Source organism: Saccopteryx leptura, chromosome 1 (genome assembly GCF_036850995.1).
Source record: "Saccopteryx leptura isolate mSacLep1 chromosome 1, mSacLep1_pri_phased_curated, whole genome shotgun sequence".
In the NCBI taxonomy this organism is placed as follows: Eukaryota; Metazoa; Chordata; class Mammalia; order Chiroptera; family Emballonuridae; genus Saccopteryx; species Saccopteryx leptura.
In genome coordinates this window covers 34838985-34863754 of record NC_089503.1, presented here as the reverse complement: position 1 = coordinate 34863754, position 24770 = coordinate 34838985, and the positions used below count along the sequence as shown (strand labels likewise).

Below are 24770 nucleotides of genomic sequence, written 5' to 3'. Positions count from 1 at the left end.
AAAAACACAGTTAGGATTAAACTTAGATTATTCTTTTACACAAAGGATAATTTACTCAAAAGATAAGATACATAAAAACATAGGGATCTCAATCTATAGAGCAGAATAAAAGATACAGAAATGGAAGGAGTTCTGCTTGACAAGGAGCAGGGGTCCCAGGATCCCATCCACGTGACTGCCCTCCTCAGCTGGCCTTGCAGTCATCTCCATGTGTGACCACTTGGCTACATGAAACACTGGTTGGAAACAGTATTGAGATAATTATTTACTTATAATTTTGAGTGGTTGTGTATTCAGTGGGTACATAGCTAGATAAATGCTGCCCTGATACAAGGTATAAAATAGCAGACTCTTTTCCAAGGAGAAATAAAGGAAGCTCTGTCGCTGAATAATATATAGTTAATAAATTACAGCATGTAGGATTATGTGTGGGAAATGATTTGGTTCTGCAGGTTCATTTTTGTAGAAAACTGAAAATTGCACGTCATTATTAACTTCATCATATCCTTGTATATATATTTTAGGGAGTATATAATTAAAAACAAAATCTCCCTAAACCAGAAAACTTCTCCACAAATATAGATGAAGAAGGAAACATTTTTATTATAGAATAAGCATTAAACTAGAATGTGATGTGCATCACAGGCAATTTGCTGAGAAATTGCAAAGACCTACAGAAATCTCACTCTTTCACACAAACAAATACACCCTATTACTGACATGTTCTCAAGATAAGCAATATCTAGTCCCCAGTAAAGGACTGGACAGTACCAATTGTCACATATAATTCATCCTAGATATGGTGTACTTGTTAATTGAAAAAATTGTATCTCTTATTTTACTTTCATTTACTCTTACAATAAAAGTGGTCTAAAAAGTATGTATATTCATCTTATATGACTTTCTTCCTTTATTTGTTGATTTGTTCCAAAGTAGCAGCAATAAAGATAGAAAACAGTGTTTAATCCAAATATGCCGTGCTTTCATTTCTTATCGTATTCATGACCAACAATTATAACTATAATTTTTATCTCCTCTTAATCATATTTCTGGATGTTTTTGATGCCAAAATTATTTTAAACTAATTTTAACATCTGTAGTTTTTTTTAGTGATACCTCTTTAGCAAATGTTTATTAATTGTCAAGTGTTCTCAGGCATTGAAGGAGATAATTGCAACTATGAATTAAATGAAGGCTCACTCATTTATTTACATCAGCAATCTTAGTGCTTATTATTTATCAAATAATGTGACAAGTATATGCCAGGCACAAAAATGTCAAATGATATGAAACTACTGTCTTCAAGAAGTACGATATCCTACAAAGGTAGTCAGTGAACAGTTGTCTGACAATGGGGAACATAATGCAAGAGAGCCTACATAGAGGAGATTCAGAGTGAAGATGGGTGTATAGTCCAATGGTGATTGAATGATATATACACACAAATGTATGTACGTTTGAAAAAATGAAGGGAGAAGATATTTAAACTAATAGACATAGCAAGTTTTGTAATTCTATATTTGAATTTAGTGTCAAGGTATGGCATAGACAAAATGAAATTTATTTTCTAGTAATATGACCAGTGATTGCATTGAAATATGATAGCTGAGAAGTTTTTCTTGTTTTGTACACAGTTGTTAACAGAAGACTATGTACAGATAGTCCTAAATCGCAGCCCTGCTTTCTACATACCACACTAATCTTCTGTAATGGGTTTTGATGAGTGGGAATACAGAGACATTTTATAAGGCCCAGAATGGCATTCCCAAGTTCCAAGATGAGGATGCTGTGAAACTCTTTTAAGAAATTAATTAACCTCGGTCACTAGGATTTTTAATTCTTTAAAATCAGACATTCTACACACCTACTTTAGCAGTAGTAGTCAGACTCCTTACCATCTGTGCCTTGTTCATCATGCTTCCACCTCTGTTATCACTATACTCAGATTGCAATTTATACTCCAGTTCTTACCAAATTAGTTACAATTCCCTGAATCTTACCACATTTGAGCTTGCTCTCATAACCATTCCATATGTGGTCTAGAATGCCATGTGCCAAGTACTTCTTCAGAGGACTATTCCTACTCATGATTCAAGGTTCAACCTAGATAACATCCTTCTGGGAAGGCTTCCCTGTCTCTTTCTCCTTCATCTACAGAAACTAATTGAGATCGGTTCCTAGATACTTGCACAGCACTCTCTGTTTTCCTGCATTTTCACATTTTTATTATAACAACCACTTGTCTCAACTGTAGAGGAAGCTCTTTGAGGGTAGAGACCCTTTTTATTCTCCCAATTTGTAGAGGTTATACCTTAACATTCTTTGAAAAATAAGAAATAATTTTACATATGTGTTTAGGTGGATGGATGGATGGATGGATGGATGGATGGATGGATGGATGGAAGGAAGGATGGATGACTTTGTATAACAAACAAGTGATCCAGTTAATATACATTGTGTAGCAATGTAAGACCTTCAAAAAATAGAATTAAAAATAAAATATTAAAAAGTGATTTATTGATTTATAAAAGTATTTTTACTAGTAACTTAGATTCTAAAATTAAAACAATGTGAATTCAGATATCTCCCTATTATATGGTTGATTTTATATCTTTCTTAAGCATGTGGAAGTTAGAATGTTGAAACGCTCAATATGATTGACTGTTGTTACTCACCGGTGTCACTATTTTCCTCTGACTTTCCCCAACTGTTTTCTATTATTTTTCAGGAAAAAATCTTATTACACTGACCGGAGGAACAAACCAATGGGCAGGTTGGTGGGTGACGCATAATTTGTTAAAGACTAATTTATCATTTGGGGGAAAAAATACACATTTGATTACCCTTATGAACAGTTGTAAATTTTAAGGAAAAGACACTTTATTGATTTAAGAGATTTCAAAACTGAATTTTGCCAAATTTAACAATGTTTAAAAATAGATCGTTGGGGTTTTTTTTTTTTGGGGGGGGGGGGTTATGTACCATTGATATTTCTGCAGTCTTCACTTGATATAATTGCAAGTTAACATTTTAGGAAATTTTAATTTTAAAAATATCTATGAAACCAGGATTGATAGGTGAATGTGACCTAGTAGAGTAATAGAACAACTGACCCAACAGAAACTTTCTGGACCATTTGATCCAAATCTCTTAATTAGCAGAGGTGGAAAGACGAATATTCCCAGTGACGAACTGCTACACAGCACCTTCAAATCACAGACCTACTTTGCTTCCACCACTTGACAATGCCTTCTGATCCTAGTGTTGAAAACAAAGTTCTTTTCAAGAGCTTTCATCTCAAAAGAGCATCTCTTTACCTACTTGGGTAACAGTAGCTGTGACAAAGGAATTAATCAAACCACAAGCCTGAAAAAGATGAAATTGCCTGGAATTTCTGAATTGCCTTGGCCCTGTTCCATTGGAGGAAATGAGTTTCCATTTAACGAATCCTAAAACAAAAGGCTTCTTACACTTTGCTGTTTTGTTCATTGCAAAAGAATCAATAAACAAAAGCAAAAATGTGCTTTTGGTGGATTGGGTATGCTTTTTTTTTTTTTTTTAAGAGACAAAGAGAGTCAGAAAGAGGGATAGACAGAACAGACAGACAGGAGCGGAGAGAGATGAGAAGCATCAATCATTAGTTTTTTTGTTGTGAAACCTTAGTTGTTCATTGATTGCTTTCTCATATGTGCCTTGACGGGAGGCTTTAGCTGAGCCAGTGACTCCCTGCTCAAGGCAGCAAGCTTGGGTCCAAGCTGGTGAGCTTTTGCTCAAACCAGATGAGCCCGCGCTCAAGCTGGGAACCTGGGTCCTCGGCATCCCAGTCCGATGCTCTATCCACTGTGCAACAGCCTGGTCAGGCTAGAGTATGCTCTATTGAATAATATTGCAAGATACTACAAGTCAGAATGACACAAAAATGAGAAGCATCATCTAGGATAAATATAAGACCATTTTAGGAATGAATTCAGTAAATCTAGTTTCTTTACCAAGAAAATGGCTAAATAGAATTTAGGCCTGACCTATGGTGGCGCAGTGGGATAAAGTGTTGACCTGGAATGCTGAGGTTGCCATTTCAAAACCCTGGGCTTGTCTGGTCAAGGCACATATGGGAGTTGATGCTTCCTGCTCCTCCCCCACTTCTCTCTCTCTCTCTCCTCTCTAAAATGAATAATTTTTTTTAAAAAATTTAAATATAATTTAGAACTTCATAACAGGAAAATTTTCAATTTTAAAACGGGAATATTGGTCTCTTGGAAACATTAAATTTAAGTGCAGTAGAGATTGGTGACAAAATAAGTCAATCTTGGCCAAGGGGATGTAGTAGTAGAACAACAGTATTAAAGGAATTAGCCTGACCTGTGGTGGCGCAGTGGATAAAGCATCGACCTGGAACGCTGAAGTCACTGGTTCAAACCCTGGGCTTGCCTGGTCAAGGCACATATGGGAGTTGATGCTTCCTGCTCCTCCCTCCCCCTTCTCTCTCTCTCTCTCTCTCTCTCTCTCTTACTCTCCTCTCTAAAAATTAATAAAAAAAAGAAAAAATTAAACAAAGGAATTAGTACTCAAATTGCTCTTTTATAAAAACTATTATTAATAATGATTCTGAGCCAAGTCAGATTTTTCTGTTTGACTGGTTAGCATGCTCAGATTTAGAATGAGCTTCGTCTTGGTCTATGTAGCAAATTTCCAAGTTTATTTTTGCATAATAAAGCCAAGGTCATTGGAATGTTATAACTTATAAATTTACAACTGCAAGTTTTTGTGTCTTTCCCTGCATGTGCCTGCGTAATGTTGGCTGTGCTGATAATTGTTGGGGTTTGTTTTTGTGTACTCGATAGAATTAATGAGATTTTTTTATTAAAGGCAAGGAAGGGAGGCAGACTCTTGTATGTGTCCCCACCGGGATCCACCGAACAAGCTCCCTAGGGGCAATGCTCTGCCCATCCTGGACAGGTGCTTTGTTGCTCAACAACCGAGCTATTTTTTGTACCTGAAATAGAAGCCTTGAAGCCATCCTCTGCTCCTGGAGCCAACTTGCTTGAACCAACTGAGCCAAAGCTGTGGGAGGGGAAGCAAGGAGGGAGAATGAGAAGGGTGTAGAAGCAGATGGTCACATCTCCTGTGTGCCCTGACTGGGAATCGAACCCAGGATATCAACACACTGGGCTGATGCTCTACCACTGAGCAAACTGGCCAGGGCTAGAATTAATGAGATTTTGCTGCTGCATAATTAGTGGGTTTTCTGATAAACAAGAATCTTTCTTTCAGAGACTTGCAGAAGGATAAAATGCTGTATATGAATATAGCAACATATGTCTATTTATGTAATACTGTCATAATTTAGTTTTAGAACACACGTATTTAGAATGTCTAATAAATGTGTATATTAAGTCCTAAAGAAACAACATTTTTAATAGTGGAAAAACATGTTCTTTTATTTCTATTTTGGTCAAATCTAAAAGTAAACAAGAAAAGTGAGCACTATACCATGTGTCCTATGTTTTATTTTATTATTTTGTATTTATTACTTTCTGTTTAATTTCATGAAATGAAAATTCAGTTATCAGGTATTTCAAATGATCTTTAATTCTCTTAATGTTACTCTAGTCAACCTCATTACAATTTACTTTTTGCAAATACTCTCTTTGTTCCTTTCTTTTGTGGCTGCATCTGGGGAGATAGCAAATAAATAGAAAAAGCTGTTATGCAATTATATCACGCTGAAAAAACAAATGTCATGTGTCTGCCTGAATTTAGACTTTCAACTAAGGAAATGAGTGATTTTGATTTTTTTTCTTTTAAATTTACCTTTGAAGAAGAAAATTTAAGTTGTGTGTGTGTGCGTGTGTGTGTGGTCACTGTTAGAAAATTACAAAACCCAATCTCTAGGTAATTGGAAAGAAGGAAACAAAATCAATTATGTGCACCGAGATTTCACTTGTGCTTTTTTTCCCCCTAGAAATGTGTTTTGTACAAGAATATTTTAGCCAAGAAACATGAGGGGATAATTAATGTACAGGCATTTATCCAGCTTTTGAAGTTCATCATTTCTCCAGGCAGGTTGTTATGAAATGGTGATAGTTTTATTATTGCTACTATTTATCATTTGTTTACAAAGCATTTTCATACTTAATTATCAAAGCATCTTCAAAATGACCCTTCATGGAGGCAGAACAAATTGTAACTGCTTTGGAAATCAGAAAACTTCAATGATTTCATCCTCACTACTCCCCACCACCTCATACCTCATCCCCCAGCCTTCACAGCTGTTTTGGTTCTAACGAAGTTTGTTTAACCTTTTAATTCAGATTTTTTTTTCATTTCCTCCTGGAAGCAAGAGGAATGCATGTGTGAGAATTGTGAGTGTGGGCACGTTTATGTATTTTTGGAACTCTTTTTTGGAATAGCAGTGGAAGTAGGCATTACTCTTGAATGCAAATTTATCTAATTCTAAAACGCAACTTTGTGCCAGGGTACACAATTACTTCAGAAGACTCAAGAAATGGATGTCTCAAAACCCAATGGTTCTCGACAAGTCAGCTTTTCCAGAGCTGGAGGAGTCAGACTGCTACACAGGCCCCTTCAGCCGTGCACGGATTCACCAGTGAGTTGCCATCTGTTTTCTCCCACCACCTGCCTTGGTATCTTTCATTATCTGGGAGTTATTGACAGAATAAAAATAGCCGAGACCAGTATCATTGTTTGCCAAATAAGTCACATAAGGCATCATTTTATTAAAATGTATACTTAACTTAGAACCACACTTAGTGAACATTACTATCAACTCTGATTTAGAAACATTCCAATATTGAATGATTAATTATAAACTCATTGTCTAGTTTCCCATCCTTTCAAAATAATTACTATAGTTATAAGTCATTGTAGTTAAAGGAACCAAAATGATGATAATTATAATAATAGAATTGCTGTGAAATAGCATGTTTGAATTGTCTTAATTAATAAAGTATATTTATAATTATATTGCATTACTTTGTATATGTTAGCTTATTCTATCTTGCTTTAATCTTGTTAAGCTAAGGTGAAAATGAAAGCTTTTAGGGATTTGTTACATGCCTATCTAGCTAACAATATATCTCTAGTCATTTATTTATTCATTTACTATTTATTAAGTTTCTACATTATACAGATTGAGGTTATGACATAGTCTTTTTTCACAGTACTTTAAGTCTACTGGAGGAGACAAAAATGTTAACAATTAAACAAAATAAGATAAACATAAATATGGAGAAATGCACATATTAGTACGTCTACAGCTGCGAGATCAATTTGCTATCCACAGTTTGGGACTGATTTATCTTCAGAGATGTGGAGAATTGAGCAGTAGGAAGGCACAGAACGCCTGCCCACCGAACATGGAACAGAGGCAGTAATCAGTGGAAAACCCTCTCACTTCTGAATACTTTATTTATGTTATTATTTACTCTTAGAAGCAGAAATAAAAGCCTTCTTCTTGATCCCAGCTATGGGAAGTGGAGGAAGGAATGGAAGTCTAAGTAACTGTAAGATTTAGAGAGAGGTCACAGTTCCATGGAAGTTTCTTTATCTTTTATTGTACTTTTTAGACTCTGTAATGGACCAGATAAAAAAGAAAATGCTGTTGTTTCTCTTTGAACCCAAGAAACTAGGATGACCTTTGAAAAATCTCAACCATCTTGCTTATATCCTTGCAATGGCCTCCTGTTTACACTTAAATTAAATTCAAATTTTTTATCATCTACCATGCGGCCATATGGGCTGTGGTTCCTGCTCAACCTTATCATCTCATCTGCTGTAATTTCCACACCATAAACTTACTTCAGAGACACAGGCTTCATTCAGTTCTATCCATCAAAAGCTCAAGTTTAATTCCATCTCAGACTCTGCTCTTGCTGTTCTCTTTTGCTAACATGCTCTCCCCCCTGATATTCACATTGCATATTGCTTCCTATCTATCATTCATCTCCCACTCAGAAAGCACCAGCTCAGCGAGACCTCTGAAAATCTTATCTGCAGTCCCCTTGTCGCGGTCATTCTCTATGCCATTATGCAATTCCTCAAATTCTGTAACTGATTTCTTTACTTATGTATCATGTTACCTTTTTTTGTAACATACAGCTAGTGTTCAACTTACGACCGACCTCGATTGGTTCTGACAGACTGGTTGTAACATGATTTGGTCGTAAGTTGAGTAGGCTATATGTACAGTACTGTGAAATGATGTTATAAAAATCTTTAAGTCATATTTTATCATAATTCTCTTTCATTATTGTTATATATCATAATTTTCTTTGTTCATTTCATGCCATTTGTATCATCTCTACACCATTTTGTTTCCTGTTTTTACATTCGTCAGGTTTAAGTAAAACACTGCATTACCAGTACAACTGGTTTAATATTTTCAGAACATACAAAATTACAAAATACAGGTGCATACAAAAATACATAATACAGGGGTAAAAAATACCATAGGAAACATTTTCCCAATTGCAAAACATATCAAAATATATAAACATGTATGAAACATTTTATTGGACAGCACTGTCATACTCCCAGCTGGGCAACACTTGTGCTGCCAGACGCGGAGCAGTCATGGCTAGTGATTGTGGTTGTAAAGTCGAACGATCTTAAATTGCATAGGTCGTAAGTCGATCAATACCTGTAATTCCACAGGAAAGAAATTTTTCTGCTAAAGAAATATTTGTTCAGAGAATTTTGAAGCAGTGTGATGGTAAAATAATTAATGAACATTCCTGCTGATTTTTATAATTAATAGCACTGCTACTCAGTGCATTTAAGTATAAAAATGAAAACCACAACATCAAAATATTGGAGGGACTCTGAGTCTAATAAAATAAATAGCTAGGCAGATTACCACAATATAGGGCAAGTAAAATGAAAGCGTTAAGAAAGCCACAAACAAAATGCACATTTTTGTGGAAAGGGGAGGAACTACATCCAGAGAAGAATCAGGAAACCTTTATGACGGAGCTAGCTCTTTTCAGGCGTAAAAATGTCAAGGGAGGTGATGAGAGGTAGCGGAGCGGATAGAGAAACAGCAAAGTCTTGAGGTAGTGAAGGATAACATCGCAAGATGATGAAAGAGTCTACGATTCGCCACGCTAACAGTTACAAGAATTCAGAGTTATAATAAGACCAAAAGGGAGGCTGAAATGCAAGAATAGAGAACCTCAAAGAAAAATAAGAAATTTCATTATGTGTTTTGGAGAGCTGCTAGTGTGTGAATATTTGGAGTCCTCTAGGAGTCAGTGAAAGTCAAGTGACAAATGGCAAGGCCAGTTAGGAGGACATTGTTTTCAGCACTTAGGCAAGACGCCGTGAGACCCAGAACCAAATGCATATGAGAAACCCGGGGACAGTTTACTTGTAAAAGTTATTTTGTTTTGCAAGTGTTTGAATCTGGTCAGTGAACAGAAAGCAAAGACAACAGAAGACCTCTAATACATCAGGACTAAGTCAGAGAAAATGATGCTTTCTCATTCACAAAGATAAAACAACTGGAAACAGAAATCGCCAGCAGTTGAGTGAGCGCCAGGACACTTCCATTATTTTGAGGCTCCCAGTATGTTATGAAGTAAATGGCAAAACAGAACCCTCCTTTCTTCTGGATCACCCTTTTGCTCTTTACACCACTAACTCTCAGGTGGTTCCTCCTTACAACTTTTCCTATGTAGGGCCAGAATCGGGCATGAGGGGAAGGGAGAACTATTGCTCATTGCTGAAGTTCTGTAAACAGGATAAGCTAGCTTGGAAAGTGTGGCATGGGGAATTACATCAATTTTTAATGTGTTCTATTTGGAACTACACTGATTAATTAAAATGAATGAGAGCTGATGGAAACTCTATTCTCACTTTGTGCAATGCTACACAAAACATATGAAGACATCCAGGCTTTCTGACAAACAGAAAGAAATTAAAATAAATATTGGAGAATGCCCTGTATGATTTATGTTTATTTAGTCTCTGGCAATTAATTCTTTTTTTTTTGAAGAGGATAATTTCTCTTCTGATTTGCTATACTTCACTCGCATTAGTTTAAAGAAGAAAACTGATAAGTGACTGCTAAGGAAGTTGTTACTGTTCCTGGGTTCTGTGCTTTGCTCTGAATATTAAAACCAGTCCCCTTATCTTAACAGCTTCATAATAAACAATAAGGACACCTTCTTCAGCAACGCTACCCGCAGCAGGATAGTCTATCATATGCTGCAACATACAAAATATGAAAATGGGATATCAAAAGTGGGTAAGAACCTCCCTGGCTGGGTAGCTCAGTTGATGAGAGCAGTGGTCCCCAACCTTTTTTGGACAACGAACCAGTTTAATGTCAGAAAATATTTTCACGGGCTGGCCTTTAGGGTGGGACAGATAAATGTATCACGTGGCCAAGACAAGCATCAAGAGTGAGTCTTGGATGTAACAGAGGGAATCTGGTCATTTTTTAAAAAGTAAAACATTGTTCAGACTTAAATATAAATAAAACGGAAAAAATGTCAGTTATTTATTCTTTCCCTGTGGACTGGTACCAAATGGCCCACAGACCAGCACTGGTCTGCGGCCTGGGTTTGGGGACCACTGGGTTAGAGCTTTGTCCTAAAATGCAGAGGTTGCCGGTTTGATCCCCAGTCAGGGCACATGCAGAAACAGATCAATGTTTCTGTCTCTCTTGCTCTCTCACTCAAATCAATCAATTATTTTTAAGTAGGTATGAACACTAATTAAAAATGCAGAGAAAGTAGAATTTGTAGTTACAAATATTTCTTAGAATTATGTAACAACTAAAGCTTTGCCTTTATGTATTAAATATGAATATATAACACATTGAACACGCACTCTAAACCAGGGGTCTCAAACTCAACTCAGCATGTGGGCCGCAGAGCAAGATCACAGCCCTTCGGCGGCCGCACTAGGTCTATAAAAGGCAACTGTTACGCAACACTTTTCTCACTGCAGTTGAAAACAAAAAAAAAATCAGTACAACAAGCACAATCGTACATGCAGTTTACTCAGTGTCACAAAACAACCACAAACTGTAGTTCGCATCACAACTGCTGTTAACTAAGCTAATATCTAGCTAGGATGCTAGATAAATGAAAAATACAAGTAGGCCCCTAGGCTTACTTAATTTTATCCAAAATATTTTGAACTTCATGGATTAGTCTGCGGGCCGCACAAAATTGTTCAATGGGCCGCATGCGGCCCGTGGGCCGCGAGTTTGAGACCCCTGCTCTAATCAGTCTATTTTTCAGCCTTTTAATAAAACACAATATAACAAAGTCTTTTAAGAACATTTGGCCATATGTATCAAAATATGAAATGTAGAAACACTTTGGAACAGAAATTTCATTCTTGAAAAATATCCTAAAGACATAATCAGATTTTGAATAACAATAGATGTAGACATTTGTTCATTGTGGCTTTGTAATAGAATAAAACTAGAAATACTTTAACTGTTCGTCATTAGCAACTGACAGATAAGTTAAACTACATCCACATAATACATCTATTAAACAAGAAATAATTCAAAGATGTCTCAACACCAATAACCTTTTGAGATCTTTTGAAGGGTGGGGAATCTCTCTGCTTCCTTGACCAAATTTTGTTTTGGGAAAAAGAAATATTGCTTTAGACTCATGTGATCCCAAATGAGTGGATATTCAAATTCCTCCCATTTCATAATGTGGCAAAGTGAAAACCTATGTTGGCACCTTGCACTCTCCATTCATTAATGTTGTAAGGACAGGATTAGCATCCATCTCTTTTGTGACCTTACTGTCCTCCTAGGTGATATGGTTATGGAAGTCACTTTATTTATTTTAAGTTTTTTAATTAATTTACTGTGCAAAGTGTATGTATGTTGCTTTAGAAGTAAGTTTTCATTTAAAGTAACTCAAGAACTGTTCTTTTTTTCTCTTTCCAGGTATCTGCAAACTGATAAACAATGGCTCATACATCGCAGCTTTTCCCCCACATGAGGTAATTTTTAAATGCAATTTCCATTTTAAAAAATAGGATTCTCATGTTCAATGCTTGATCCCAATTTATTTTTAAAGAATTAAGTCTGGCTTTCCTCTCCCAGGAGGGTTCAGTCAGTGATTGGCCTGGGCTTTTCTGAGACCTCCATTCTCATCTGTGGCTGTATACTGACTCTTCAGCTCCTGAAGCCTCCTGCAGTTTGTCCGCATCAGGAAGTCTAGTCTTAGAGGGAGCTCAGGGACATTGTCCAACCACCCCAGCTGCTTCCCTCTGCTCCAACACAGAGTTCCGTGATGACCCACTTTGGGGTCTACACCATTCCCAAAAGGCAGACCCTGATGTGTGCATACTACTTTGGGATACCTGAAAATCAAACACAAAGCCATAGAAAACCTTCAGCCCTTTGTGCACTTGATTCTCTTCCTGATTATTGCCTCTCCACCCATTCTAAGTAGAAAATCCTGCTTTAACCTGCAGTTTGCTTGCTGAGTCATAAATTAAATCTCAATCAATTTTAAACCCTACACACACACACACACACACACACACACACACCTTTTATTCATTTTAAAGTAACTTTGCATTTGAATATAGAATGAAGTCATTAGAGGTTTCACATCTGCAGTTTCAAAACTGGTCACTCTTCTATTTATAAAGGTCAAAGACTTGCAGGACATCATCCCAGTACTTGAGGAATTCACAGAATAGGGCAACTCATAACAGATACAATGAGTGGTGCGCTTGCAATTTGGCACTGAGCTAAATATTTTATATGGGTTATCTCATTTAATCTTTGCAAAAACTCTCTAAGAGTGACAGTGATATTCACTACACTTAATATGTCATTGAAGCATAGAAAAATTAAGTATCAAAGGTACAGTTTTAAACCCAAGAAACCGGACTCTAGTTTCTCTCAAGATGTTAAAGTTATTATGTATAGTAATAGACCTTAGGTTCCACACAGTAAAGTCTAATTTACTTGAAAATAAATGAATCTCATTGATTTTGAAACAAAAAAAAAGGAATTTAAGGAAGGATTTTATAAGAATTATCAGAATATTTTCAGTGAATGAAAGATATACAAAGACATCACTATTCCAGAGATGAGCTTACGTTTACTATTTCTGAAGCTTTCAATAAGTTATTAAGTTATTCTATGTGGGGGGAAAAAGTAAAAGCAATTCTTATTTAGTTCAAATGTCAGTAAGAGGAAGGGTGTTGACTTACCTGTTTCAGGGAGCCTACAAGAGCAGCCTGCCCATCAAAACCCACGGACCTCAGAATAACAGACACCTGCTGTATGAGCGCTGGGCACGCTGGGGAATGTGGTACAAGCACCAGCCCTTGGATTTAATCAGGTACTGTAGCTAGATCAATAACGGAAGACATATATGTGGGGTTTTTTGCCATTTTCTTAGATTTAGAATTATTTCATTTACTCCTCAAATTATCTGTATCAGGATGTAACCAGGAAAGAAAAATAAGCCTTATGGGGTCTTTTCAATAAAAGAAACTTAATTTAGAAAATTGGTTACTAGGGAGTGGGAAAGTTGAGATAGCAAACAGAAATAATGAGACAATCAGAGATTAACAACAGCAGAAAATTGCTAACTACCCTAAAGCTGAAAGGAAAAAGGTGTAAAGTATATTTCAGTGCCCAATACCTGGACTAATCCATGATTAGATCACTTGTAAAGACGTGAAAGTGTGGGGAGTAGCTCTATGAAAAGACCATGTACTCTGGACATAGCCCTGAGGATAACCAATAGAAGAGAGAATACCCGGCTTCTTCCTTCCTTCCATCTTTGAGTCTCCTAATACTTCCTGACCCAGCTTAACCAGGAGCAATTTACAACGGAACTGGCGTAACCTACTTCCTTGTGAAAACAAATCAAAACTGGGAAAGCAGAAAACGGATATGAGAGCAAAGAGGAAAATGGCCAACAAAACATCTATGCCTATATTTACCTTTCAACAAGAATTTAGTGAATATATATTCAATCCCAGGATTTATATTCCAGTGAGCAATAGCCTTCAACTTAACTTAGTCTTGAAATACTGTTACATTCATGACTAATTTTATTTTGACGGAGGATAAAATGTTTGTTTAAATCAGAAAATATGTATTAAAAAGGACTGAATCCAGTCCCGGGTTAACTATAAATATTTCTAGAACGAAAGGAAAAAAAACCACATTTCTATTATAAAGTTATATACTTTGAATTATTTATGAAATATAAATATCAAGAATCACAACTGTATTCGTCACTGTGCTGGTCGGAAACTGATAGAACCGAGAGAATAGAAGGGGAATGTGTAGATAATTTCATAAAAGAATTATATGCAGAAATGTAATAGGATCAGATGAACCAACAAATGATGCTGAAGCTTCCAGGGACTAGCAAAAGCTGGATACCTTTATCTAACTTAGTCCTGCAGGGCAAGGGAAGAACACAGTTGGTGGAACTTGCCAAAAGCTATAATCATAGGAAGGGGGATGCCCAACAGGAGCTATGGTCTGAGGAAGAAAGCAGCTACAGCCAAACCATAACCCAAAAAGGAGAAAATCAGGGTAACAGATACCGCAACATCTCTCTTTTCCAAACCTGTGATGTCTTACTGGTACGTTCAGTTGTCCAACAAACCATCAGAAAGCCAGAAGAAAGAATTATAGGTGATACAGTCCATGGAGGTGAACCTCTTGGGGCCTCCAGGCACGAAAAGGGAAGAGCATGGATTTAGATGTACAAAGCATTGTATGCTGCACCAAACCAATTTTATTTCAAGCAGTAAGTACATGGGTATATCCAAATTTAGGATGCTTTGATTTTAAATCCAAAAATCATAAACCATTGATCAGATTTATATTTATATGAGTGAAAGATTATTTTAAAGCTATATAAACATAGTGAGATGACCTACCTCACAATACCATGTTTATTAGGAATTAAACCATGAAGTTGGGATTTTCAGGCAATCATTTCAGTTTATATAGGAAACATTGCTATAACTGCTCAGATCATTTCAATGAGCAATTTTTATTTTTAGTAAATAGGTTTGCTCAGATGCTATTAGCAATTATTCGGCTCTTGGAAGAAGGTATTCCTTATGAAAAACATGTATTTCGTGTTCAGGTCGCTGAGGGAAGAGGAGTGTGGTGAACAGCTCAGCCGGATGAAGGCCATAGAAGAGTGCAGATGGCATTTCAGCAGGTTCACACTCTAGGGACTTGCTTGTTATCAACAGTGAAGTGGTGAGGAGGCAGAAATATATATGAAACTATACAGTTTTGTGCATAGAATTTAGTCCAAGACTCAGTTTTCTACAAGCAGCAGGAAAATTACCTTAAAATCTATGACTTTTATAAATTATTTGGAGTAAAGTTGTTCTTAAGACCACCCGTTTTCAGGACATGGAGGTCTTACGGTGTTGCTTCCTATTTGTAGTGAGAGAAAGAGGGTCTTAAGGAGTTGGGCATTTTAGACACTTTGCTAATGGTTGATGGAGACCACAGTGGTCATACAGACAAGGTCTGGAGTCTCTCATGTGGAAGCAGGCAGCTCATTCAGAGTGGACGGGAGGTGAGGGTTTGTTAACTGTTTTTTTTTCTTTTTATAAACAACCATTTCTGGACATGTGTTTTTTTTTCTTTTTCTTTTTTCATTTTAAGACTGAATCCAAACATTAACTCGCCAGAGCCTTTCTTAGTTTCAGTCTGTTTCCTTATGGAAAATATTTGAATCTGAGTAGAGCACATTTTAAACATTGTCAGCTACTAGAATATAAATCCTGGGATTGAATATATATTTACTAAATTCTTGTTGAAATATAAATATAGGCATAGATGTTTTGTTGGCCATTTTCCTCTTTGCTCTCATATCTCAACACCTGCTTCACAAAATAGTTGTGTGGCATTTTAAAAAATATTTGACCACAGTCATCAGACGGATTTAAATGTAAAAACTAAATGAAATAATTCTCTCTAAAAACAGTTCAATTCATGATTTCTTTATTTATGATGGAGATTATTTTAGCAGCAGATTCCTGTCATCATCAAATAAAACATCACATAAGGTACCAATATAAAAAAGATCAACATAGAAGGGCTGTGGCTGCAGAGTGATGGCAGTAACACCAATGGCAGTCCCTGATTCTTCCTTGCTGTCATGGTTGTTGAGTACCTCTAAAGGACACTTTGATAGCCGACATGGTTGTGAATACCAATGCTCTAGGTCAAGGTGTTTTCATCAGCCTTCTTTGCCTAGAACTGTTTCTTTCCTCTCCTGAAACAGATCTGAAATTTGATGTAACTCAGGTGATTATACTCCTGTCAAATAATATCGCTGCTGCTCTTAAGATTTAACAATGTGTAATGAAAAGTTATCATATAATACTGTTTGTATATGGTATCTATCTGTGTAGTTTTCTATAATTATTCTAAAGATACTCTGATGTGCTAGTAATAGGTGCTAAAAAAAAAAGAACCCTACTTCATCCTACAGAGGAACACTTGTTTAAAGCCACAAAGGCTTTGTTGCAATACCTGTTATTAAAATTATTTTCTTTTTCAAAGTAGAACATTATCATTGTATAAAAAATGAATAGACTTGTAATCCATGTCTCCTAGAAGAAATAAATGAAAAAACATCCATAATATTAGATACATGATACTTAATAGAGAACTACTTTATGTCTCCACATGATAGAAGATACACAAACTTTGGTTGGCACAATACAGAAAAAAAAGTAGAAAAAGAATAATTTTCAAAAAGAAAATTCTTCCCAGCAAGAATCACTGCGTAGTGCAATATTTCTAAATGAACTATAAAACAGCAATCTTTAAAACTATTGCCAGGACAAAAGTGTGTGTTAAGTAATAATTTTTAGAAAACAGAGATCAAACAGTAGTAAAGACATTCAAGAAATTACTCTTTCCTACCAGAACTTTATAAACAGTGTGACAGTTAATATTAATAGTGAGCTTGGTGAAGAGTGATTGAGTAGTCTTTAGAACCATCTTATTCTTCTGCCACTTCCATATAAACTGTATTCATTAGCTGAAGGAAAATAAAATACATTCATCCCTTCAGGTTCATTTGACACATCCGGTGGTGGGAACAAGTGAAATAAGACAGAGTCCACCTCCTAGCAGCAGTTTGCGGTCATGGGAAAGGAGAGGAAAAGAGGCGTGCCCGATAACTGCCCCGAAGTGTCTAAATTTAGCACACTGAAATGTGGGTGAAGGCAGGACATTGAACCCAGGGCTGGAGTGGAAGTCAGAAAAAGCTGTCTGGAAGAAGTGATATAGAAAGTGAAGGATAAGGACAAGCCAGACACAAGAAGAAGGTGAAATGTAATATTCCAAAGCATGAACCAAGGAGAGAACCTGGGGCTCTAGGAACTGCGTAGTTGAACTTTGTTGAAGAAGAGGTGCCGTAACTGTGTAGCCTGTGTCTGACATAAGGGAGTCTGGCCAAGGTTGCAGATGGAGCCTGAAGCCGAATCTGTTCTCCCCATCCACCTAGAGAGGAGAGTTTTTTTCTAATTTATGCAAAAGCAGCATGATATAGCATAGCCTTGTGCGTGGAAAACATCAAGGGATTCCACTAGAAGGATGCAGAAAAGCAAGAATTAGCTTGTGAAAAAGCTTTATGAGCCATATTAAAAAGTTTAACACAGAAATAAACACACTTTATAAAACTGTTCTTATAAGGACAATGTTTAAAGATAAACAGTGTCACACCATTATTAGAATCATTAACAACCATGAATATTAAGACAACCCAGATGGAGCTGCCAAGGGAACCAGCTGGTAGCCTCAAATGTCCATCTGAAATTCTGACTAGGTGTGACATCAGTATTTGTAGTGTCACTTCGGTTGCCTTATGCTATCATTTGCTTTCTCATGCAGGCTATATTTTGGTGAGAAGATTGGGCTATACTTTGCTTGGCTGGGATGGTACACTGGGATGCTGATTCCTGCAGCATTGGTTGGCTTGTGTGTTTTCTTCTATGGAATATTTACAATGAATACAAGTCAAGTAAGGTAAGCTACAGGCTGACTTACTGAAAATTGTTGGCCTTCTTCTGTTTGGACAAAAGCTTTATGATAATACTGACTATAAAAAAAACAAGTTGATGGCACTACAACTTATTTGTGGCTTTTTGTGAGTTTTTTGTTTGTTCGTTTGTTTTTGGTAGGGGAGCATCACAACAACAAAAAACGGTCATTTCTCTATGTAAATTCTCTTGCACAAGTTCTAAATTTTTCTATTCATGCCAAACTTCTCTTTCTAATCTATGCCACATCATAAGCCATTAATGCAATAGGCAGTTTTATATAATTTACATTTCTATAGCATTTAGAAGTCTAGAATGCTCTCTCAATACATTAGTTAAAATAATTGTATAGGCCTTGGCCAGTTGGCTCAGTGGTAGAGCATCGGCCTGGTGTGTGGAGGTCCCGGGTTTGATTCCCGCCCAGGGCACACAGGAGAAGTGCCCATCTGCTTCTCCACCCCTCCCCCTCTCCATCCTCTCTGTCTCTCTCTTCCCTTCCCGCAACCGAGGCTTCATTGGAGCAAAGATGGCCCAGGCGCTGGGGATGGCTCCATGGCCTCTGCCTCAGGCACTAGGGTGGCTCTGGTTGCAACAGAGCTACGCCCTGGAAGGGCAGAGCATCGCCCCCTGGTGGGCATGCCGGGTGGATCCCGGTCGGGCGCATGCGGGAGTCTGTCTGACTTCCTTCCAGTTTCTAGCTTCAGAAAATTACAAATAAATAAATAAATAAATAATTGTACAGCTACAATTCTTTTATTTTTTAAATTGAATGTATTGGGGTGACATTGGTTAATAAAATTATACAGGTTTCAGTTGTACCATTCCATTGCACATCCTCTGTACACTGACTGCACTGCGTGTTCACCCCCCCAGTGCAGTCTCCTCCCATCGCCATTTGTCCTCCCTTCCTCCTCCACCTCCCTTCCTCCCTGCCTCGTCTCCCTCCTGCAATCCCTGGACTGTTGCCTTTGTCTAGGAATGAGCTGTTTTCTTTCTTTGCTAATCCCTTCATCTTTTTCACCCAGCCCCCAATTCTCTTCCCTTCTCTATATTTTCTGTGTCTATGAGTCTGTTTCTATTTATTTTGTTGTTGGTTTATTTGTTCATGAGATCCTACATATAAGTGAAATCAATTCTTTTAACACTTATAATATACAAAGACCTTCCAAATATGTTGTGTCATTTAATATCAACTTTATTATCACCCTTGGAAGTGAGTATTCCTTTTTTGCTGATGAGGGAACCTTACAGGGTTAAAGATGTCTGAACAAAAGACTCATCTCACATAAACCTGGCTCTAAGCAGTCTGCTTTCCTTGGAACAGGAAATCATTTTTCTATTTCCTTCTTACTATCTATAGGAACAGATATAATAAAAATATTTTGCATATCAGCTTAAGATACCAAGATAGTAGTGAAATAAGGTTCCACAATCATCATCACGCATTTATCAGAAGAGTGATTGTTCCATTAAAGTTGTAGTAACTCAAGATCTGGCTATAGCCCTGGCCGGTTGGCTCAGCGGTAGAACATCAGCCTGGCGTGCGGGGGACCCGGGTTCGATTCCTGGCCAGGGCACATAGGAGAAGCGCCCATTTGCTTCTCCACCACCCCCCCTTCCTCTCTGTCTCTCTCTTCCCCTCCCGCAGCCAAGGCTCCATTGGAGTAAAGATGGCCCGGGCGCTGGGGATGGCTCCTTGGCCTCTGCCCCAGGCGCTAGAGTGGCTCTGGTTACGGCAAAGCGATGCCCGGGAGGGGCAGAGCATCGCCCCCTGGTGGGCAGAGTGTGGCCCCTGGTGGGCGTGGTGGGTGGATCCCGGTAGGGCGCATGCGGGAGTCTGACTGTCTCTCCCGGTTTCCAGCTTCAGAAAAAGAAAAAAAAAAAAAAAAAAAAAAAAGATCTGGCTATAAGAACAATACATTATTTTTCAGCAGAGGCAACAGTCACTCTGGCACTGAAGACTCTTAACAGCGTGTTGTTCTCTTTCATGAATCACTACTAGGGCATCTTTAAGTTCAAAACCCCTCTCCCCTCCTTCAACACTCAGCACTTTTTTCTTCTTTGCTTCAACTTTTGACTCTGGCCTTCCCACTGGGTAGTAATGATGACATTTAATGGGACCATGTGAATTCATTTCCTTGAATTTTTCAAATTATGTGTATTTTTAAATACATGACTTGAAACCACACCAACACAATAAACTAAAAAATTTAAAAAGTGTATAATATTAATATGCATATGTGTGTATGTGTGTGTGTGTAACTGTTTTTCTTAAAAACAAAGTTCTTTCATTGTCCTAGAAATGAATCTTTCTCCATAACCAACTGCCTTGATTTGGTGTCTCGGTATCAAGTCTAAATAATAATTAGCACGAAAGCAAAAAGATGCCTGCTGGTCAAAGCATTTCTCTAGTCACAGGTTTTTTTCAGAGTTTAGCAGCCAGTACCACTCTGGAAGGCAACACCTTCCTGTTCTTTAGTTTATTTAATTCATGTCTTATAGTTTTCAGTGTATATAGATCCTCCTCCTAGGTTAAATTTATTCCTAAGTATTTTATTTTTTCTGATGTAATTGTAAGTGGGATTGTTTTCCTAGTTTCTCTTTTTGACAGTTTGTTATTGTTGTATAAAAGCACAAGTGATACGTATGTATTCATTTTATATCCTGCAACTTTATTGAATTTGTTTATTATTTCTAACAGCCTTTTTGGGGGAGTCTTTAGGGTATTAAAGATACTCTTTAAAAATGAGTTAACCCAGACAGAAATTGATTCTCAGACAGCTAGCTACTGTCCAAGTTGATTCCACGCATATTGACAAGGTTTTTCCAGATCATGTAGACTCCCCCATCTTCCCTGCAAAACTGGCAATGAACAAAAGGCAATGAAAGGAATAGATGCTGTTCCTATTGAGTTCTGTACCAGTGGAGTAAATTCAGCTCTTTTTGTATGAGATAAGTCTTCTTTAACCTTTAGTACAAGGAGTGTTTTCAAAGGCGTTAGCCAACTCTTTTCTCCAGTGCTTTATGGTATTATTACTGATACCTCTGTCACACTATAATTAAGATCTTGTCAGACTTTCTATTCTAAATCAAGATAAGCTTCACTGAATATCTTGACTTTTAAAATTTCATGGAGCTGAAAAATTCCATTCAAAGTGTCAGACGTGGTTAAGCTTAGGTGTTATCCTGGCGGTAAGGGGAAGACAGGGCTTTGATTGTGTGCTGCTTTGTTTCAGTTTAAATATATTAAGCTCTGTTTTGTTTATTGCAGAGGAACAAAAGTTAAAAAGCTGGGAATTGGATTGTATTTATTATGTTTCTACCAGCTATGTTCGTATGAGTTTAAGTCATAGTTCTTAATTGTAGAATTATGTAACAATCAAGTGGTAGATTATTTATTGTATGCATAAGTACACATACATATGTGTTTACATTCAGTTGTCTTATGTAATCAATTAGGGTCAAATTTGTGCCTGGGAGAAGGCATGTCACAGAAATATGAAAATGAGCAAACAAGTGTATATGTATGCTTCTCAGGCTTTGCATTTCAGGTCCAAAGCAAAGAACAGAAACCCCATCTTTCTAGTCCATTCTTTCTTCTTTGGCTTTAAAATTCACCAAGGAATTGATATGGTCCTCAGTATTAACCACACAATAATTTTCCAAAGCAGATGAGTCCTAAAGGACCTCTCAAACCCTCTCCACACAACATCCTCAGAAACAGGGTTTCTTTCATGCATTAACTGCCTGTGACATGTCAGGTGCATTATCAGTACCCCTTATGTAATAGCACAGCTAGATATCACCTCCTCCTATACAGAAAGAAATTGATCTTCAGAGACGTAAATGACGTGGTCAGGGGAATATATCTAATAAATGGTCAGCTAGGATTCAAACCTCTAATATATTTTTTAAATCACGATAAGAAAACTTAACATGGGACCTGCCTTCTTCAAAAATGTTTCAGTGCACACTACAGTATTGATACCTCTAAACACAACATTGTAGGGCAAATTTCCAGAACTTATCTATCTTGCGTAACTGAAACTCTATACCACTGGAACAGCAGCTACTTTTTCCCTCTCCTCTTCCCACTGGCAAACAACATTCTGTTCTGTTCCTATGAGTTGGACTGCTTTAGATAACTCATGTAAGTGGAATCATGCAGTATTTGTCCTGCTATTATAACTTATTTCAATTTGTGTAATATCCTCTGTTCATCTATGTTGTTACATATGGCAGATTTGCTTCTCTTTTAAGACTGAATAATATTTTATTGTATGTTTATACTGCATTTTTTATCCCTTCATCTATTGATGAATATTTGGGTTATTTCCATATCTTGGCTGTTGTGAATAATACTGCAATGAATATGGGTGTGTAGGTCTTTCTCCAGGATGTTTATTTCAGTTCTTTCAGACATATACTCAGAAGTAGGATTATTGAATTAAATGGTAGTTATATTCTTTAATTTTTTAAGGAAATTGCATTATTTTCCATAATGGTTGTACCATTTTACCAACAATGTCTAAGTGTTCCAAATTCTTCACATCTGTTTATTTGACAAGAGCAGTGATTTAATTGCTTTCTCCTGATGATTATATATGATTCTAAAATCCGTGCTTTAACAATGCTCCTACACTTCCTTCTTTTAAACCCACTTAAACATTTCCACAGTTCCCTAAAATGGTCATCCCCAAGCATCTTATCCTGTGCCTTGTCACAGAAAGCATTACATCCTGGAGCGGGTCCAGACGTCCACCCTGAATAGACACATTTCTCTCTCCTTCCGTTATCTTAAGTGGTGTTAATTATTATTTCCTTTGAATCCACTCTTAATGTGAGTCTCTGACAGAAGATATAAAATAAAAGAGAGCTACAGTTCCAGTGGTGGTTTATGTTATCTGGCTCAGCAAAAAGAATTAAGGAACACTCATGCTGGACACTCTCCCTCCCTCTAGTGGTTAAGTCAAAGAAATTTCTGAAAGTCTCTCTCTTATTTCAGGCCAAAGAAACACATTGTCAAAAAGTTGTTTGATGTTTTTTATAATATATCAAGTTAAATTTTGAGTAAATTACAAAAAGTATGAGTTCACTGATTCTGGAATTAAAAATAGGATTCAGTCTGATGGCTGAGATTCTTGACATGAGGCTTTTGTGTGACCATTTGAAAGTGAGAAAGAAAATATAGTGTAAACCAACTTTATAATACCTTTTTAGTATTCAATTTTAGTATAAGACACATTGTATCATTCTTAAAACATAATGTATTATGATAGCAAGCCTATTTTAATCAAAATTTCCTTCAACGAGTATGTTAATTTTTCTTGTTTGTACAAGTTAGTAGTAGTATTACTAAGAGAAGATATAATCTTTTCTTTCTTGGGGCTTTTAAAATGTTTTAACTGTTTCCTCCTACTTCATTCGTATAGACATCCTGGTTACTAGAAATATGCTGTGTGTGACCCATTACACCACCATCATCAGTAATAAATTAGTTCTTGATAGGAAAGTTCCTTTGTTTTTGACAGAAAGCCAGAGAGAGGAACAGACAGACAGGGAGAGAGATAAGAAGCAGTAATTCTTTGTTGCAGCACCTTAGTTGTTCATTGATTGCTTGCTCATATGTGCCTTGACCAGGGGGCTACAGCAGAGGGATTGACACCTTGCTCAAGCTAGTGAACTTGGACTCAAGCCAATGACCCTGGGCTTCAAGCCCGTGACCTTTGGGCTCAAACCAGCAACCATGGGGTCATGTCAATGATCCCATGCTCAAGCCAGTAGCCCTACACTCAAGCTGGTGAGCATGCTCTCGTGCTGGTACTTCGAGATTTCGAAACTGGGTTCTCCACGTCCCACTTTGACTCTGTTTTGTGCCACCACCTGGTCAGATGGAAAGTTCCTTTTAACATGAAGCAAACATATCCTTCTTTTAGATATATCATAGTAGATGGAGAGCTGGACCGAAAATCAGAAAAACCTAAATTCAGTTCTCTGAAGTACTGATTGTTAATTGACCTTAAGCAACTCACTTAATTAAACATCAGTTTCCTCCCAGTTGTAGAAATAATTACTATTACAAGAGATTGCAGTGAGGAAAAACATGAATAGACATAAACTCATCTTTACTTACTGTAAAGCATTTATGTTACTGTCTAGTATTCTTACTTACTGTTTATTCTGACTATGGCTTAGATTATCCTTAGCCAGCACTTGAAATTCATGGGATCTCTGTTTTGCTTCATTTGAGTGTAGACATTTTAGAAAAATGTATTTTTTTTTTTTTGCAAATACCACCAATTACACTTTTATTTTTGGACATATATTCAAGAACCTTGAAATTACTTTCAACATTTCCAGAGCAGATTTTCTTAAAAACAATTTAATTGGGAGATACTCAGTGGGAGAGGACCATGTATGACAGATAAAGGCACAAAACATCTTAAAAATAGGTTGCTGTGAACTCTCAAGCTGGGAGTTTGAGATATTTTAGAAGGTAGTGGCATAAAACTGAAGAGACCGATGCTATAAAGTTACATTCTCATAAAGAATATAATATATTTCAGTGAACAAAAATTATGTCATGTCAGCATGACTGTGTGTCAAGGCACCACAAAATAATATGAAAGAATGGGAAGGAAAGAAAGAAGGAAGGAAGGAAGGAAGGAAGGAAGGAAGGAAGGAAGGAAGGAAGGAAGGAAGGAAGGAAGGGAGGG

General features: G+C 37.0%; 1 protein-coding gene across 1 annotated transcript in view; it reads left to right on the top strand.

The window, feature by feature from the left end:
- ANO3 (anoctamin 3) overlaps positions 1–24770 on the top strand; it is a 242626-nt gene that overhangs the window by 143453 nt on the left and 74403 nt on the right. Inside the window, exons 7-12 of the mRNA XM_066364170.1 lie at positions 2729–2773; positions 6476–6607; positions 10158–10264; positions 11939–11994; positions 13231–13352; positions 17906–18040. Of these exons, the coding sequence (XP_066220267.1) occupies positions 2729–2773; positions 6476–6607; positions 10158–10264; positions 11939–11994; positions 13231–13352; positions 17906–18040 (597 nt within the window). The remainder of the gene's footprint in view (positions 1–2728; positions 2774–6475; positions 6608–10157; positions 10265–11938; positions 11995–13230; positions 13353–17905; positions 18041–24770) is intronic.